This window comes from Apodemus sylvaticus, chromosome 6, assembly GCF_947179515.1.
Source record: "Apodemus sylvaticus chromosome 6, mApoSyl1.1, whole genome shotgun sequence".
NCBI classification, from domain to species: Eukaryota; Metazoa; Chordata; class Mammalia; order Rodentia; family Muridae; genus Apodemus; species Apodemus sylvaticus.
In genome coordinates this window covers 88,242,994-88,261,711 of record NC_067477.1, presented here as the reverse complement: position 1 = coordinate 88,261,711, position 18,718 = coordinate 88,242,994, and the positions used below count along the sequence as shown (strand labels likewise).

The 18,718-nt window shown below is 41.3% G+C and overlaps 1 protein-coding gene across 1 annotated transcript in view; it reads right to left on the bottom strand.

Moving 5' to 3' along the window:
- Nucleotides 1–18,718, bottom strand: part of Ahr (aryl hydrocarbon receptor) — a 35,825-nt gene that overhangs the window by 12,357 nt on the left and 4,750 nt on the right. Inside the window, exons 2-5 of the mRNA XM_052185933.1 lie at nt 15,068–15,255; nt 4,676–4,779; nt 2,525–2,614; nt 725–848 (exon numbers count right to left, since the gene is read on the bottom strand). Coding sequence (XP_052041893.1) covers nt 725–848; nt 2,525–2,614; nt 4,676–4,779; nt 15,068–15,255 — 506 coding nt within the window. The remainder of the gene's footprint in view (nt 1–724; nt 849–2,524; nt 2,615–4,675; nt 4,780–15,067; nt 15,256–18,718) is intronic.

Below are 18,718 nucleotides of genomic sequence, written 5' to 3'. Positions count from 1 at the left end.
TAAAACAATGCGTACGTGAGGAAAACCGTTTTGATTCTTGCACGTGCTAGTGTACATTCTTATGAGGATATTTTAATAAGAATGATTTGCACTCTTCAATTGCAAGCCTGTATATTCCTCCCACCTTTCCCAATGGTACCAGTATTGGTTTAAAAACTACAAAAATAAAAATAAAAACGACAAAAACAAACCAGTACTGCTTTGGGCTTGGGTCAGAGCTCAAGTGGTAAACCATGACATTGAGTTTGATCCCTAGAACCCATGTCAAGAAAAGCCAAGCCTGGAGATGCCTGCTTGGAATCCCAGTGCTAGGGAGGGACAGACAGTGGGCTCCCTGGGCTCCCAGCAGCGTATCCTTCTTGCTGATTTCCAGGCCAGTGCAAACTCTTGTTTCAAAAAATAAGGTGGAAGGTGTGCAAAAGAATGACATTTGATGCTGGTGACCTTTGGCCTCCACACATGTACCCACAGGTGGGCACAGACACATATTCACACTACTGTCATAGACACAACCCTCTTTATGTCATCCTTATGGCTTGCATCTGTTATAGTTTCCTTGGCTCAACATCCTCTTGTGGTCTGGCTCTGGTCTCCAGCTACGGACTCACACCCGCCTGACTTGTTCCCTATCTTCAGCATGGAGCTCTGTGCCTTTCAGCTACTCAGCCTCCTTTCTTAGAATATTCAGAAAGCACGCGCATCATCTTCAGGTAAACGTTCTTACCGTCCACTCCTGCTGCAGAGTCTGCACCCTGTGAGGGGTTTAGAGCCCAGTGAAGCTGGCGCTGGAACTCGGCGCGGTCTTCGGTATGGATAAGCTCATACACGCTCTGATGTATGACATCAGACTACAGGAAAGGGGCAGGAGGAAATAAGCATAGCGATTTAAAGAATGATAAGGTTTTGCAGAGCAGTTTCAAAAGGTGTCTAGATCAGTAGGCACCTGACAGCGATGATGAACTGAATGTCATTGATGGTCGCAAAGACCCCTAACTATTCACATCTGCCATCACTTCCTGATGCGAATACTCTGGCTCACAAGGCGCCTTCCAGTTCCTCAAATGTACCATATTAAGATCTACTCAGAGTCCTTGTTTATTTCACACCAGCTGATAACATTCTAGGACAACGGTTCTCAACCTGTGGGTTGCAGCCCCTTGGGGGATTATATATTAGATATCCTGCATATCAGATATTTACATAAGTCGTAATGGTAGCAAAATTAGTTATGAAGTAGCAACAAGAAAGTTTATAAGTGGGCACCACAACATGAACTGAACTAAAGGATCATAGCATTAGGAAGGCAGAGAACCACTGCTCTAGACTCTATCTCATCCATGAATCCCTCTACTGACAAAACAGTGTTTTAAACAAAGAAAACTAAGATTTAGCTCTGTGACAATGGCCACCTCCCATTAATGTACTAATAAATCACCTCTATGCATCGGTTATGTAGTTGCCAGGGTGATCTGGAATATAGATAAAGCATATACTTTCTCTCTAATGCAAGGTACAAGTAAATATTTACTGTATATATGATAAAAACTACAAATGCGGTAAACAGCCTGTGGCATGCAGACCACAGCCTTGCAAGACTGGAGAAATGCTAACTCAGGGGTCACACTAGGACCCATTGCAATGGACTAACCGGGAATGGAGCGCAGAGATTGTATCAGGTGTTTCAGGTGATGCTTACGATGTGAGGACCAGATACAGAAGAATGGCAAGCATTCAGGTGTACTTCCTGTGTGTTCCCAGGTGGCATCAGATGTTCCTGTCCCTCAAATATACCAGTGGTTTCAGTCCTCCTAATGCTGTGTCCTAGTGACTCGTCCATTGCTGACCACCACCCATGCCGCCCATTCAAGACTCCTCCCACAGCAAGCACTCGTGTCTTTCAGGGCTTTCTTGTCTGCTGCTCATAGCACTTCTATCTTCCCTATGCTCCCTCTTCAACCATCTGTGCACTCTGTGTGCTTTAATCTCAGTGTCAAAACATTTTTTCAAGGTAATACTCATGATCTAAATGCACCAGAACTGAAAGTGTTAACCACGGTATTTTACGTGTGCTTTCGCCGCATAGCATCTCCTTAGCTCCATAACTGTTTTACATCTTTTGTAGCCCATGCTATCCAATGGCAAATGTTCTGTCTGCTTCAAAACCTGACCAGCCTCAAAGTTTCTCTCCCTGTCCCTGTTCTGCCAGGCTAATAACTCAACCCAGAATAGCAGGTACTATATATAGCACAGAGCTACATCTGCAGGCCCCGAAAAGTTTCTTATGAGATTACTGATAAATTAAAAACAATAACCATGAAGCAAAATGTCAGTGTTGTATGCTATTGAGTTTGAAAAAAATCAACAGCCTAAAATACATTTTTCAATTCTTACAGCACCCATTTTAATCAAGACTTTCCACTTACACATGACCAACTTTGATCTTACATTATGAAAACAGATAAAGCGGTAGAAAGTTCGTTTTCTAAAGATAATCATTTTAAATGATGGAGAGGAATGTACGCACTTGCTGAAAGCCCAGGTAGTCTTGGATGGTGGAGGAAACATAGAAGACCAAGGCGTCTGCTGTGACGACCAGAACAAAGCCATTCAGCGCCTGCACAAGGGAAGGTGTCGTTAGAGGTGGGGTGTAAGCCTGTCCCTCAGAAATACTGACACTTAGGTAAAAGGCTGCTTCTCTTCATCACTCACACCTGCTCTTCAAAATGACTAAACTTTTTACATGCCCCAATCACAGGCACACTGCATGTGGACTGCCGTGGATCGACTCATGCCTCCGACTTGGCTGAGAAAAAACTTGCAGCTAAATGTAAAGTCCAAACAGGCACATGAATAGAGTATCAGGCTTCCCATTCGCATTCCATTCCTTATATTTCAGATTTCTTTGAAAACACTGCATCTAATTTTTTGACGTAAAATAAACTGCACAGAAAATATTTACGATGGTTACAAGCCTTTCTCTAGGGATCACAGATGGAAAAACCACTTGTTGGACCTTTAAGAGGAGGAGGAAGCTCTCATCAGAAGACAGAACTGTTTCCACCCAAAATACTTCCAGCGTTGGTTGAATTTAAAATTTAGATGCTTTCAAAGAATTATAAAGATATTAAAACTTTTATTGGTAAGTACAATGCATATGAAATATAACATTGCCATGGAAATGCACTGTCTTCTACCTTCTTATTTCTATTAGTTTGAGCTGCACTGTTTCCATTCTCCCTCAAGCCTATATTATCATCATGATTATTTTGTGTTCTTTCCTTCTTTTAGTTCACGAGTTCTTCTTTTTCTATTTTTTAAATGTTTTTTCAAGGTCAGTGTGAAGAAAAGGTTTATCTTCCTCTTGGATAACAAAAGTTGACAGTGTGCTCACGTCAACTGTCCATTGCTAGAAACTTTAAATCAAAAAGCTCTCACAAGTCCCCCACTCAACTTGGCCAAAGTCTCCCCTGAGATGCAAGGCAATCTCTTAATCATAACACCCTATAAAACCAAAAGGCAAGTTACACACTTCCAATATACAATGGCACAAAATATATGTGATCATTTCAAAAGAGTGGCATGGAGCATAGGGAAGAAATACTAGACACGAGCAAGGGGCTTGCTGGAGGAAGTCAGTCACTAGGGGATCATACAGTCACTCTGAGATTATGTAGGCTCACCCTATTTCCTGTTCATTCTCTCCCCAAACCCTTCTGTGTGCGCGCGTGTGTGTGAGTGTGTGTGCGTGTGTGTGCGTGTGCGTGCGTGTGCGTGTGTGTGTGTGTGTGTGTGAGTGTGCGTGCACACGCGTGGGCATTTTGTGCTCCTATGTGAAGTTGTGAGTTCTCAGCTTGCTGCTCCTGCTGCTGTGTCTGGTGCTTACTACCTTTCTCCCCTGCCCTGCCGTGCTGGACTCTAACCCTTGGCTACTGCAAGCCCAAGTGTATGCTTCCTTCTGCTTAGTCATGGTGTCTTATTACAGCAATAGGAAGGACCTGATACAGCTCCATTCTAGCAACAAAGTCAGGGAATGGTCACCAAGCTGTGCAATCACTTCACTGGCCAGAACTGCAGGCAATCAGGGAACTGCTCCGGCACTATCATGCGCACTCCCTCCTTCTGCTTTAGTTGGACAAGATCATTAAGTATCTGCCGATGATATGAGAGTCAAGCATAGTATCTACTCTAAGAAGATAAAGTTCAAAATTTTAAGAACCTATCCACCATCAAACCTATTAGAAACTCTCTCGTACTAAAGTACAAAATGAAGGCCTATGGTTGCTGGAAAAAAATCTATAACATAAGTCATGCATTGTTGCTCAAATGAAATGCAAGTTATAATATTATACACTGAAAATAAAATTCAATTAAGGACAGTTTTTTGCACATTGAGTATATGCTTTAACTCTACGTGAGCAACATTTTTGAAAGTGCACACAGATTCATCAAGAGAAGCAACAGGGATGCTAGACCTGATTAATCCAGTTCCCATATCCCAGGGTGATTAGACCAGATTAATCGACTTCTCATAATCTCATCTGCCTGGAACTAGAGAAGACCAGTGCTGCAGTTGACATGAACGTGGAACAGAGAGACTTCAGTGACTTAGAGGAAATAGGATAGATGAATCTCTGCTTCTGTGTGCTCCCGTCCTACTTGAGGGCACTAGAGTTACCTGTAACAAGAACTCTCCTTCTTGCAAATCCGGACAGGCTCTGATTTGTGCTTTACTGTGGTCCTGGCCTCCGTTTCTGTCAGCAGGGGTGGATTTTAATGCAACTATAGGGGGAAGGAAAGGGAAGAAGTAATTACACAAAAGGTACATAGTCAACAAGCAATATTCAAAGAACAGAAACCATCAAACGGATGATTTGAAACACCATGCGTGCAGCATGTGTGGCGAGAGGCAACACAACTGAACACAGTGGTTATGGCTACCATTTAGTTCAGCCTTTTATTGTGCACTAAAAAAAAATCTCACTTGAAAGCACATGGCTAACATATCTGACCTGGTTAGGTACAAATCTTAGTTCTGCCATTTATTAAACATATCAGCTCCTTGAGCCTGCTTACTGATATGTGAAAGGGAAATCAAAATAAACAAACAAAACAGGACCGTCCTGCAAAGCTGTTGTGAAGAGTAGTGAAAATGTCCACACAGTTCCTGACCCAGCAGATCAGCGGCTCAATAAACAGTTACTATAATTAGAGTGTTTACAAGAGTTTCAGGATAGCCTTGTTAGAAAGAATAATCTCCTAACTGCCTCGCATTCTTATCTTCCCTGATCCCTTGCTACCCTGTGATATTTAAATAGTGACTCTACAGTCCTTGAGAATTATTTTATTAGATTTCTATGTTCCTCTGGTTCAGGGAAAGCTTTCTTAGCGAGCCAGGCATCATGTGAGCCATTCTCGTGTTGGCATTTTCTGGTAAATCATCAGGGTGTGTGTCACACCGGGACCCTGGGCTAAGCTCTCGCCTACCTGTGCAGAAGCCGAAAGATATTTCTCTGAGAAAAGAGGCCAGGGTTTGGCCTCTGTGTGTAAAATTTTCAAAAGGCCAGAGAACACACTTCCTCAGGCCAAAAAATAGTGTGAGGTAAACTGGTCTCCTATTCATCAAAACTAAAAGGAAATACTTAAATGTTTCTCACTGAAATGCAGCACAGGGAATGGCCCTCTCTTCCTTTGTGTACATTATTAGCGGTTGCTGCTGTTTGCTTTGATAGGAAACCTTGCTGGTAAGCCGTGGCTGCTCATAATACCAATGGTGCATAGGAACTCTGCTACTTCACAAAGCTAAGAAGTTTTGTGTTTTACCAAGTAAGATCAGCTGTGGATGAGATGGGAACAAAGCCAAACTCAAACCTGAACATTCTTATAAAAGTAGCAGTGCCAGTCTAAAACTGGACCAATACAGTGTCAGACAAAAAAAGGCCTCAGTTATCAGTTGGAATCTCTTCACGTTAATTTTTGAATAACAGAATTCATGTCAGGACCAATAAAAAAAAAAAAAACAAACAGCTCACCATCTAGATTCATTATTTATTACCAGACGGTTAGTAAGAAGCCAAAGATATTTGTCCCATTTGCTACTGGGCTTGTATTGAGATTAGTAACCAATGCAATTGGATGTAGCCAGCCTTTCGGGAGGATTTGCAAGCTACAGAAATAAAGAACTAGAAGAGAATGTAAAAAAAAAAAGGAGCCAAGAATCAGAACAGGTTTACAAAAGTGTGGAGACAATAAATGTAAGAGCAAGCTCTTCATCAGGAATAACTCTCAGAGTTTTAAATGTTGGAAGCACAATATTTGATGTGCACAATAAATGGATTTCCTAGAATGGTCACTGAAGGGGTTCTAGTGCAAGTAGACCAGACAATATTTCTGTTGTTTAGTCCATAGGAAAGGACTGAAGTAAACACTGTATAAACATGACTCCAGAAATAGTACATGCTCTCCCTTCCCAGGGTCTCCCCACAAAACATGTCTGTGCTGCCTTAGAAAGTTTACATTATGCCCACTTTTCAAGCCAGACTGAATCATTTTAACCTTTTATAATGTTTTCCCTTGAAGTTTTAGAATCATAACTTCTTAAAATGCAAGGCTCTGCATGAATACTCTCTTCTCACATAGGATGCTTAACCTGTTAAGAAACCCGTGGATTAAGGCAACTGCTTCCTACCTTTAAAATTACTCTATTCACTCGGTAATAATGTACTGTCTTGGGGCTACAATTTAAGTCCCATTTAATTTCCAAAATAACTTTATGTTACTGGCATTGTTTGTTTGATATAATATGAAACTAAGACAAAGAAGATGAAGAAACTCCCTCAGATTTGCAAAACTTTAAGAGGTAAAGCCCAGATGTAAGACCAGGCAGCCTGGAGCCTGCTTCCAGTGTGCAGGGATGTGCTCCCAGTGTGCGGGAGTGTGCTCCTAGTGTGGATGATGTGCTCCCAGTGTGCGGGAGTGTGCTCCTAGTGTGGATGATGTGCTCCCAGTGTGCAGGGATGTGCTCCTAGTATGTAGGGATGACCTACCTATTCCACAATTCTCCCACTCAGCTAACCATTTTCACCTCCAGTTTTCTGCCTTTACATTAGAGGGATGCTGTCACTTGAGATGAATTCTGGTGAGCATAAAATACCATGCAGTTTACACATGAGCAGTAAAGGGCAGACATGATAAACTCTTCCCTGTTGCACACACTGGAAGCACTGCAAAATTCGTATAAACTGCACTGTGTTCTAACCATTCCCTCATCTTTCAATGGAGACCATTGATGAGCATCCAACAGAGTTACTATGATGACCAGATGGTGCCTAAGATATTTCAAACATTAAGAAGAACTACACATCCCGTATATAATCCAATCTCTATGATACTTGAAACTTAACAGTCCTGCCACATGTGACAGACTGAAGAAATGAAATGTAAGATCTGAAAATGTCATTGGTTCTGCTACCTGAGAAGCATTTGTTAGCAACTGTTAAATTGTAATAGATATCTGTGCAGTAGGCTCTACACCCCCTTCTGAAGGGACAGGAATATAAAAGCAGCCATGGTGTTCAGTATGTCTTCCTTTGGAAGTATCTGAAGCAATTCCATAGCAGACAGAACTGACTGTACTCAGTGTGAAAGACATCGCTATCAAGCAGCCACACCCCAGTCCCATGGCTCCAGTCTGAACTCCACCGACATTCATATTAGTCAATTTACATCTTCTAACCAGGACTTTTCTCTCTTGTGTATTATTGTGAATTGCTGAAGAAATAAAATTCATGAGGACAATATAGGATTCTGATAAACTACATCTTGTTCTTTGTTCTTCCAAGTTTACTTTTAAGTGGAAATGTGGCATGGTACAGTTTGAGAGGAGAGACTGTTGTTTTGCATATTCTTAACCACTGCTATTAATTTAATGTATTTTATAACACTTATCATTTCCTTTATTATTGTGACTAGGAAAGTTGAATTCTGTTCCAAAACTATTGTACGCATAAGAGAGAATTACTTAGATAATTCAACAAAACACATGAATATATATAAATATATATTATATATAATAGAATGGTTTAAGAAACAGTTTTTATTAATTTAACAAAAATACCTCCAAATACCTCATTCATTAGTATGAGTATGAGTACCTCATTCATATGAATGAATAAATTTCCAAATAATACATCATATGTACCTAAAGGGAGTTTTCTTTTTTTTTTTTGATGTCAATTAGCAAGTGTTTATTGAATGATAACTATATTATAGCATTATTTTAATGATTATTCAAATCTGACTGACAATGACAAGATCCCTTTGAGATTAAAGATACATTTTACTTTAATACACTGTAAGGTTTTCTTCTGTATATGAAATGTGTTTTTCTTTTTAAAAATTGTTATTGTGTGTATGGGTGATTTTCCTGCATGTATGTCTGTGTTCTACATGCATGTCAGTAGTTCTCTCAGATGCCAGAAGAGGACATTGGATCCTCTGGGACACTTGTGAGCTATCATATGGGTAATGGGAATCAAACCTGGGTCCTCTGGAAAGCAGTAAGTCCTGTTAGTCACTGAGTCATGTCTGCAGCCCCTGAAGTGTGTTTCTTGGAGGCAAGGGGGGAATTGTATTTGTGTTTGTAATTATTGGAAGGTTATTGATTTTTTAACAGATCATTTTTAAAATGCAAAGGCCTTAAAAGGTAGTTCTATTCCAAATTTCAAGTGAAAACTCACTTTGAAAGACCTCACCATCTCACTCTATGTTATGCATTCAGTTAGATGCAATCCTTCTACGTAGTCCCTCTGGGCATTAACACAATAGAAGCAGAAACATCTGCTGGTCTGCTGCTTTTGGTGGGGCCCTTAATCTGCCTGTGGCACATTGTCACCTTTACCTACAAGAGTGAAGGTCAAGTATAAGGTGAAATGCAGAGTGTGACTAATAAATCGTACTCGTTACTACGACACTTCCACAGACATCAGAATCGTCTGGAGGGCATGTCAATTCACAGATTGGTCCCTGCCAACTGCTGACTCGGAGGCTCTAAGATGACACACTCCACAGGTCGTACTAACAATCCCAGGCAACACTACACACCACATGCCTCTCTCGGAAGACCAGTGGCAGAGGATCTAGACTCAGGAAATGATTTAGAAATTTTCTGAGTTCCTATGTTTTCTACATTTGTTGTATGCTTAGTAAATACATTTACGAGTGTGACATTAAGGAATAACTCTTAACAATTTTACCAAGACCAAAATCTGCAGCACACCACTAAACCCGACTGACACACAGGGTGAGCATGTGAACACACTGTGTCCATGGCTCATACCCTCTCCAAAGAAGCAACAGATCTCTCTCCCAAGAACATCTAGACTTGAGCAATGTTTCCAACAAGAGAAAACATCCTGGGCAAGGAGCACCTATCCACTCCACTAGAGCTCATAAGAGCTCATTAGAAAATTCCCATCTGAGTTAAAGTACAGCATCACTTCAACACAGGAGTTCATAGGTGACAGTAACACTGGTGCAAGGGTCCCTAGATCTATCCAATCACAAGGACGTTCTCTACAAATGTCAGTATTCCATAGAAATATGTGTAATTCATATGACGACAATTGTCATTACAGAATCCACTCACAGAGTTCTTACTGTCAGCAATAAGCCACTTCAGATCTCAGAACAGGCATGCCTGGTTACTGTTCACACTGAGGAGGTAAAGGCAGTGTGGCACAGGAAGGTTAAAGGTCCTCTCAAAGACACAGACTAGCCAGGCGGTGGCCCTTGCCATAGTGACTTGTGCCTCCCCTGCCTGCTCATTCCCATAGTAAGGAACATGTCCTCTGCTGTGTGCTGTCTCCATGACATGGGAAGGAGACGTTAAGGACCCAGGAATCGATGGAATATTCTGTCACGTGACAAAGTGCACCCCATCTCACAGCCGAGGTTCATCATACACAATCTCCTCACTCTGCTCCTTTTCTTCCCTCTGGAATGGTTATGTATAGTCTGTGCCACTGTATGTTGGAAGTCCAGAGTCTCCTTTTTGGTTTTGACTAAAGCCAAGGGGGGTTACAGTTAAAATAATGGCTTCAGTCTCAGAAGAGACTTTGGACTTTTAAACAGTTTTGAGATTGTGAAAAACTACGGGGAATTTTGACGTTGGACTGAATGCACTTTGTCATGCCCACAGGCCCATGGACGCCAGGGAGTGGGATGACAGAGAGTGGTGCCCACAGGCTCATGTATTTGAGTGCCCCGTCCACCGTTAGTGGAGCTGTTTGAGGAGGTGTGGCCTTATTGAAGTAGGTGTGTCACTGAAGGTTGGTCTAGGGGTTTCAAAAGCCCACACTAGACCCAGACTTGCTCTCCCTCTGACTGCAACTTGTGGATCAGATGTGAATTCTCTGCTACTAACTTATTTGTTCTTCTACATCGTAATGATCATGCACTCACCCTCTGAAACTAAGAAATCCCCCAGTTAAATGCTTTTCAGTTAATTTTTTTTCTTTTATATGTTTTCCTTGGATATGGTATTTCATCACACAGATAGTAATCCTAACTAAGACAACACCCAAATGCAGAGTAATTTGAAGAAACTATTTTCATCCTGAAATTTTCACTAGGTAGAAAAAAAAAACCCTACATTCAAAATATAAATGTCAAAACTACACTTCTTAAAAACCTATTGCTAGCTGAGCATGGTGGTGCATGTCTTTAACCCCAGCACTGAGGCAGAGGGCAGAGGCAGAGGGCAGAAGGCAGAAGGCAGAAGGAAGAGGGCAGAGGGCAGAGGAGGCAGAGGCAGAGGAAGAGAGGCAGAGGTAGAATCTCTGAGTTCAAGTCTGGTCTGGTATACAGAGTGATTTTTAGGACAGCAGGGCTACAAAGAGAAACCATGTCTTGAAAAAACTAACTAAATAACAACTAATTAAAATCACATGGTTTATCTTTTTATCCCATGTGAGGTAGTTTGACCATTGTGCAACAGACATGATACAAGAGAAACCACCTTTCTGTTAACATAAGCCAATCCCAGACCTGGATGCAGCCACCAAAATCCATGTATCCAAAATACAGTCCTACCGATCACAGTCATTGAACTTCTTGACTACTTTCTACATCAGACATAATAGATAATAGTTTCAAATAGACTGCTTCCAACTTCACAGTCCCTAAAGCACAATGAAGCGGGTATTAAGTACTTAAAAGTTAAATTCTGGGATGTCTCAGTTAACTAGAAAAGTATAAATATCAGTGTAGTACCTAACATTCATCTTCTGCTTCTCAGACAGTTCAGTCATGGCTCCAAGTTTAAAAAGATCGATTCATGCCGTATTATTTGAACTTGCAATAAATAGATGTATTTTCTTGGAAAAATATCTATTGTTATAGTAAAACTCGAGTTTCCTTTCTAGCAAGATTGTATGATTACTCGTTTATATTGTTCTTTCCGCAGGAATTCTCACACCCCCTGTTTGCATCCTGTTATTCATTGTGAGCTTCCCTTCGCTTCACTACACTGTTTGCCTAAGAGAGGGACGGTGAGGAGTGTGGAGAGGCACCTCGAGACTGCGAGGGCTCCTCCATGTCACCTGGGTTGTACACCCTGCTTCTGTCCATAAAGGTACTCTGCTTGACAGTTTCTTTCTAAGTCCTCGGACACACTGCAGGAACAACGGATGGTCCAGAGAAGACATGTGGTCATTTAGGTTTTAACTGATTTTTATCCTCTGTACTTTCCATTAAACCCCATGTTTATATATTGAACAGCTTGAGGCACTGCTCAAAGTGTATATATAGTCTTAAACTACACACACACACACATACACATACACACACACTCACACGTATAACATACGTCTGATCATGCATGTGTGTGAACCTGTGTATACACGCACACTACCTTACACACACACACACATGCATAACACATGTCTGATCATGCATGTGTGTGAATCTGTATATATATATATATATACACACACACACATACTACCTTACACACACACACACACACACACACACACACGCATAACACATGTCTGATCATGCATGTGTGTGAACCTGTGTATACACACACACACACACACACACACACACATCTGTTTTAAATACAGCAATTATGTAGTGATTGCATGGCAAAGCAGTTATTCTAAGCAGCTTTAGTGCCATCCTCCTGCCTCTAAACAGGGAACAGTGTATTTACTTTCACACACATCATAAACTCTATTTCATACCCTCAAACATATCAACATCCTTCATCCTAAAGGCACAAGAAATTGAAATGTATGGTGATTCAAGTCAATAAACTCTGGCATCGTTGAGCCTGAGGGCCCCGGCCCTGTACATGAAATTCTTTCACTAGGGCAGAGAAAGCTCCTGTGTCAGGGAAGAGTGAAGTGGATCTGGTACAGCAGGGAGCACAGCTTGTATGCAAACTTCAGGTTACAAGGCTGGTACAAGCTCAAGTTTGCAGTCCCCAGCAGAGGCTCACAGTTGCAAGGCAGTGAACAATCCTGCAGGGCCAGGATCTTTAACAGGCTCTCCTTAGTGCCGAGCTGCTTATCCAGAGAATGTGGGTGGTAGTGAAGCAGGCCTTTCATCCCAGCACTCGGCAAGTGCTCAGGCCTTTGTGGGGGAAAGAGACAGAGTTAGAAACAATAAACGGAATCACGAAACCTGGGCTCAGGGACAACTCTCCCAGGAGGAGACTCTAGCAGGATACCCAGGCACAGCACTGATGGTGCACAGTGGTGCAAAAGAAGGGCTCAGTGTGATGGAACAGAAAGATAAGAATCCTTTTAAACAGATCATCTCCTATTAAACTATGCCTGATATCACTACTGTGTGACTCTGTACACTACAGGCCATGTGGAATCACTACTGTGTGACTCTGTACACTACAGGCCGCATGGAATCACTACTGTGTGACTCTGTACACTACAGACTACACAGAATCACTACTGTGTGACTCTGTACACTACAGGCCATGTGGAATCACTGTTATGTAACTCTGTACAGTATAGGCCACGCCAATCACTACTGTGTGACTCTGTACATTACAGGCTACACGAAGTCACTACTATAGAAGTCTGTATATACTGTAGATCACATGGAATCATTGTTGTCAGACTCTGTACATTACAGACCACATGGAATCGCTACTGTAGGGCTCAGAGTACACTACAGACTAAATGAAATAGTGCCGTGAGGTGTGATGTACACTGCAGACCACATGAAATCACTGTTCTAGGTGTCTGTGTGCACTGACAATTCGATTGTTAAAAAATTATAATACATAACCATGCAAGCAAAAGTTGCTTAAATCAAATACATCAAATCACAGAAACATAAATCTGAAGTAAAATGACTTTCTTTGCAGTCCTCTAAGGCACATCACAGATGTGAGTAGATGCTGCCTGGTGACCTGGATGGCCGCCACTAGCATCATCTGAGTTTGCAGAGGGGGAAACTTTTGCGTCTCATCATGATGCCTAGTGATGGATAAGCACACCTCAGTCTGAGATCTTCCTATTAACCCATTCACTACAATTGCTAAAAGAATATGATCCTGTAAAAAGCATATGCCTTAGTAAATTAATTTTTGATTTATGAACATAAAAAGAAAAAAGATAAGGCTCTTGGGGAATGGCGTAGCAAGAAAGACTCCTTGTTATTTAAGCATGATGTCTTGAGTTCAAATCCCAAGAATGCATGTAAAAGATAAATAAGGAAATATTTTGCATGACAAAATATGTTAGAAGGTTAATTTCAAATAGGAACTCCATTTTAGAATTTCTGTAGTGTTGAAATGCCGGATGATTGACATGCATGCAGCCCCCACGGCCCCCACGGCCCCCAGGGCCCCCACTGCCACCCTCACAGCTGAGTTCATGGGTGAAGAACAGGGTGCTCCCTGGCACAGTTAAAGTCAAATAGTTGGCCAATGGCACTGTGAAGAATGAAACCTGACACTGCTGATTCCATATTTAAGTATTCCTTCTGACCATAAACCATTTTAACTACATTTTCTTGATGCTAACATACAGTAATTTAAAGCCATAGAAGTCTATATAATTTTGAAAGGCTAAATGATTTCACATCCAAAAGTATAGAAATAATATATTAATATCTGCTGTGTGTGTATGTGTGGAGGAGAGAGTGTGTGTTAATTTGTGTGTGTGTGTGTGTGTGTGTGTGTGAAAGAGAGAGAGAGAGGGAGAGAGGGGGGGAGAGAGAGAGAGAGAGAGAGAGAGAAGAGAGAATGTCAAAGAGAGAGTAGATATATGTATGTGTGCATGTGTGTCAGAGAGTGTGTGTGTGTCACATAAAATGTGTGTGTGTGTGTGTGTGTGTTAGAGGGAGATGAAGTATGTGTATGTATGTGTGAGAGAGAGACAGGAGGAGAGAGAAGGAAAGTATGTGTGTCAGAGAAACTGTATGTGTACATTTGTGTGTGTGCGTGTGAGACGGGGGGGTGGGGGGAGAGCGGGGAGAGGGAAGAGAGAGAGAGAGAGAGAGAGAGAGAGAGAGAGAGAGAGAGAGAGAGAGAGAGAGAGAGAGAGAGAAGGGTGTAAGCACGCATGCCTGTATGCACAGGCCACAGGAAGATTCCCACTGAACCTACAAATAAGCTGGCAGCCAGCATGCCCAGAGTTCTGTCTCTGTTCGCCATAATGCTAAGGTTAAAGTCATACAAGTCAAACACACTCAGTGGGTATGGGAGATTTGAACTTAGATCTCCATGTTTACATACCAAATCCTCTCTTGTCCACTGAGCTAGCTAGCCTCAGCCCCAGTCCCAATCACAGTCTTAAAGTACTTTATTACTTCTTTTTAAAAGTGAAACCTGAGTACAATTTCTAAACATATGACTTTCAAAGAATGATACCTTGTATCATCCAAAAGGCTCTATTTGTCTGGTGAATGAGACAGGAGAGGTAGTAACAGTTACATTTAGCTTTGTCACTTCATTATTTTCTATGACAATAAATTAAAAGGACCATATTCAATATTAGTATTCTGTGAGTTATTGCTGTAACAGTCAGCCATGCTGACATACCATCAAAGAAGCTCTTGGCCCTCAGGTAGCTGACACTGAGCCGAAGAACGGAGAGTTTGTCCAGCTTATTGATAACATCTTGTGGGAAGGGCAGCAGGCTGGCCAGGCGGTCTAACTCTGTGTTCAGCCTGTCTCTGTGTCGTTTAGAAGGATTTGACTTAATTCCTTCAGCAGGAACGGGCTTTACTCTGAAAAACAAAGAAGAAGAAAAGCCTTTAGAAAACAGAGCAAAAATGTCTATCACATAAAAAAAAATCTCCTCAGGGACTTCTCTACCCATAAAACATGAAGTAATTCCCAATAAACCCCTCTACTATACTGCTACCCAACTTTTCTCACTAGCACAATTATGAAATAAGTGTCAGATAATACCAAACACTGCCAAAAATACAAAGAAATTCATAGCATTTGTGCAAAAATATACTAAAACCACCGAGTTGTGCAAATAAAACAGAAGTGTTTTCATACTGAAAGACCCTTTAAGTAAAAAATTATTTTTACAGCAAATTTTACCTACAAAAACTACTAGTAAGCATGCATTTAGCTCTAGAAAGTATAATGTTTAATGGCTTGCCTAGTTAATCATTTACATATTGGTAAGCACAGATTCTCAAATTTCTACTTCCTTAATTCTCCTTTAAGATTTTAGTTAGTCTTCTCACGCAGACTGAGTAAGATTAACTACGCTGTTATCACAGTTAATTTTATGACCTCAATACAGAACTACTGATAATCTCTTTTTGATTGGATTTCAGGCCTGCTCTATGAGATGGCCTGTACCTGACACCATGAATAAGCCCGAGAACCTGTGGCTAGCTAGGATCCTAGGGGAAAATGTATTACTATTATGCTCTTAAATGGACACTGCAATAAAATGACTCCTAATGACTTATAGCTACACCCATAGATAAGTGGATTGCCCAACTCTCGCCACAGAAGCTTCTTTTCGTAGTAGATAGCCATGAACAAGCACACCCACCACAAGTGGCAAACATGTGGCAAAAAGACAAAGAATAAAAAGTGTGCTCAACTCTAATTGGGATGTTTATAACACATCCTTCATCTCATTGCTTAGGGATCTATGTGAAAGACGGGACACATCCTAAGAGCCAAAGGCAGTGGATGGCTTCAGACATAACAAGGCAGAGGACATATCAACCCCCAGAGACTGTGACAACATGTACAAGTCCTATGAAAGATCAAGGCAGACAGAGCCCTACCTAGCAGGGAGGAGAGGAGGTCAACATGAAATCCCACCTCTAGCTCAGAAGCTATTGTTACTTGATTGCTTCTGGGAGAAAGAAAATCGAGTTCTCTACAATGGAAAGGCACACACCCAGGAGTCTTGGCCAAAAGAGCTAGATGAGCCAAACACTAGATAAAGCCAGGGCGACCCTGAAGAAAACTGAGAGGATTGGAGAAGTCAGAAGGGTCAAAGATACCATGAGAATGCTTACCACAGAATCAATTAAGGGCTCACAGGGGTTGAAGCAACAAGCATCTTCCCTATATGGGTCTGAGATAGGGCCATTGCATACACTTTATAGCTGTGTACCTTGATGTTCTCGTGGGTCTCCTAAGAGTGGGAGTAGGGGCTGTCTCTGACTCTTTTGTCTGCACTTGGGATCCTTTTCTTCCTAGTGGGTTGTCTTGTTCAGTCTTAATATGAACGATGGTTTGTGCTTAATCCTATTGCAATTTCTTACACCACACTGGGTTGATATCCTTGGGAGGTCTACTTTTTTCTTTTTTTCTTGGTAGGGAAATAGAGGAGTGAGTCTAGAGAAGAGGGGGGTGGGGAGGGGTTGGGAGGAGTGGAGGTAGAGGAAATTGTGTTTGGGATGTAAATTACAAATATTAAAATTGAGTATACACACAAACATATACCTACGGAGAGGGGGAGGAATGGGGGTGTTGGATGAGTAAAGGTGAGGAAGATCTGGAGGGAATCAAAGAATAAAAACATTACTTTTTTAAAAATGGGAAGCAAGTGGAGAAGATACCTGACTTGGCCTCCATCCACATGCATCTGCAAACACATATAACACACACACACACACACACACACACACCCTGGAGGAATAATTTCAAGATGAAGAGAACAGAGAGCACACCCAACTCTTAATTCTGTGTGTTCATTTTGTTCCCTCAGCTCTGGTGTAAGGGCATTGATCTCCGAATGAGGATTTCAAATGTTAATCACCATAAACTATGTGCTTGATTTAAAATGATAAGGGTGATATATGTCATAAAGGTGAATCCCATTACTAAGCTAAGTTCAGCTTGATGTTTTATTTCCTTATATGAGACAAAAGGCAGAACCTTCTGAGACTTCTACCTGGAAGCCCCACTGAGTCAGACTCTCTTGCCAGTGTCCTGTTGCTGCTCTCCAGCTGTGATGGATTCTTTACTGTCCTGATGGCTTTAGTCAGGGAAAGATGATATGTAAATAGCAGGTGCTTACACAAGAAACACATATTTAAAAGGCCAGGAAAATTAAATAGGTATAGAAATAATGATTCTGTAGCTGGCCCTGAAAATATTAGGATGAATGTTTTCTCTTCCTCTTTCTTAAGCATGTGCATGTTCTTTTTTAGTATTACTCTTTGAGCCCACATAACAGATCCAACATACCACAATAACCAGGATGAGACCGGAAAAATGTTAAGGGATGATCAACTAGTAATTTAGTAAGCCTCAAATACTTACTATGCAGGAAGCTCTGGTCACTGCAAAGACAAATATAAAAGTTCTGATTCTCTCACCAGGAGCAAACACGGACAAACAAGTATAATCCATTGCTCAGTGATGTAGATGGTTTAGCAGCAACACTCAAGAGTTCCTAGAGATGCAGGTCTCTAAATCAGGTGTTAAATATAAGCAAGACATCCTGGATTCATAATGACAATATAATTCTTTCTGTAGCTACCATTCTCCCTCAGAAATAAAGACAAAAAAGACAAACAAGGGCAGAAATCCTGTCTCTAACATGCATAAGACATTAGACCCACATCGAAAAGACTATGAAGATGGAATATGGTGTAAACTACCAATGCCTGTGAGTGGGAGGAAGACGCAATCCCAGAGCATTACTTAGCTCAGCATCAAAGAATTTGACACAGTCAAAAACAATGAAAGGCAGGCTGAAAGCATATTTAATCCAAAACTCTGAGGTGAGGCCAGGAAGTAATGTAGCAAACTCAGGAGAGATGGAAAGGAAAGCTGATGTACTTATGGAAGGCGCCAAAGACAATGCCCAGCACACTGAGTGCAAACTGGCACTGTGTGCATGTTACTGACTTTTAGAATGTGTACACATTTTAGAGGAATTTATCTCTGAACTAGAAAAAGAACAAACTAAGACACTGAAAAACTTTAGACAAAGTCAGTCAATACAGGAAGCATAAAATCCTACTATCACACAAGCACAGTCCCAACACACATGCTCAACCACCTCCATCACTTGCTTGCAAAACTGGTCATATATTTAAATCAAATACATGGATACAGACACGCCTCTGTGATGAACAATGGGAATGTAATTCACCAAAAAATTTTAATCTAATTTGGCACTATATCTGGGTGTAACACTTGATTCATCCTTAGAAGTGAATAAACCCTTCTCCCTCCAAATTCCACCTAATCAGGTTT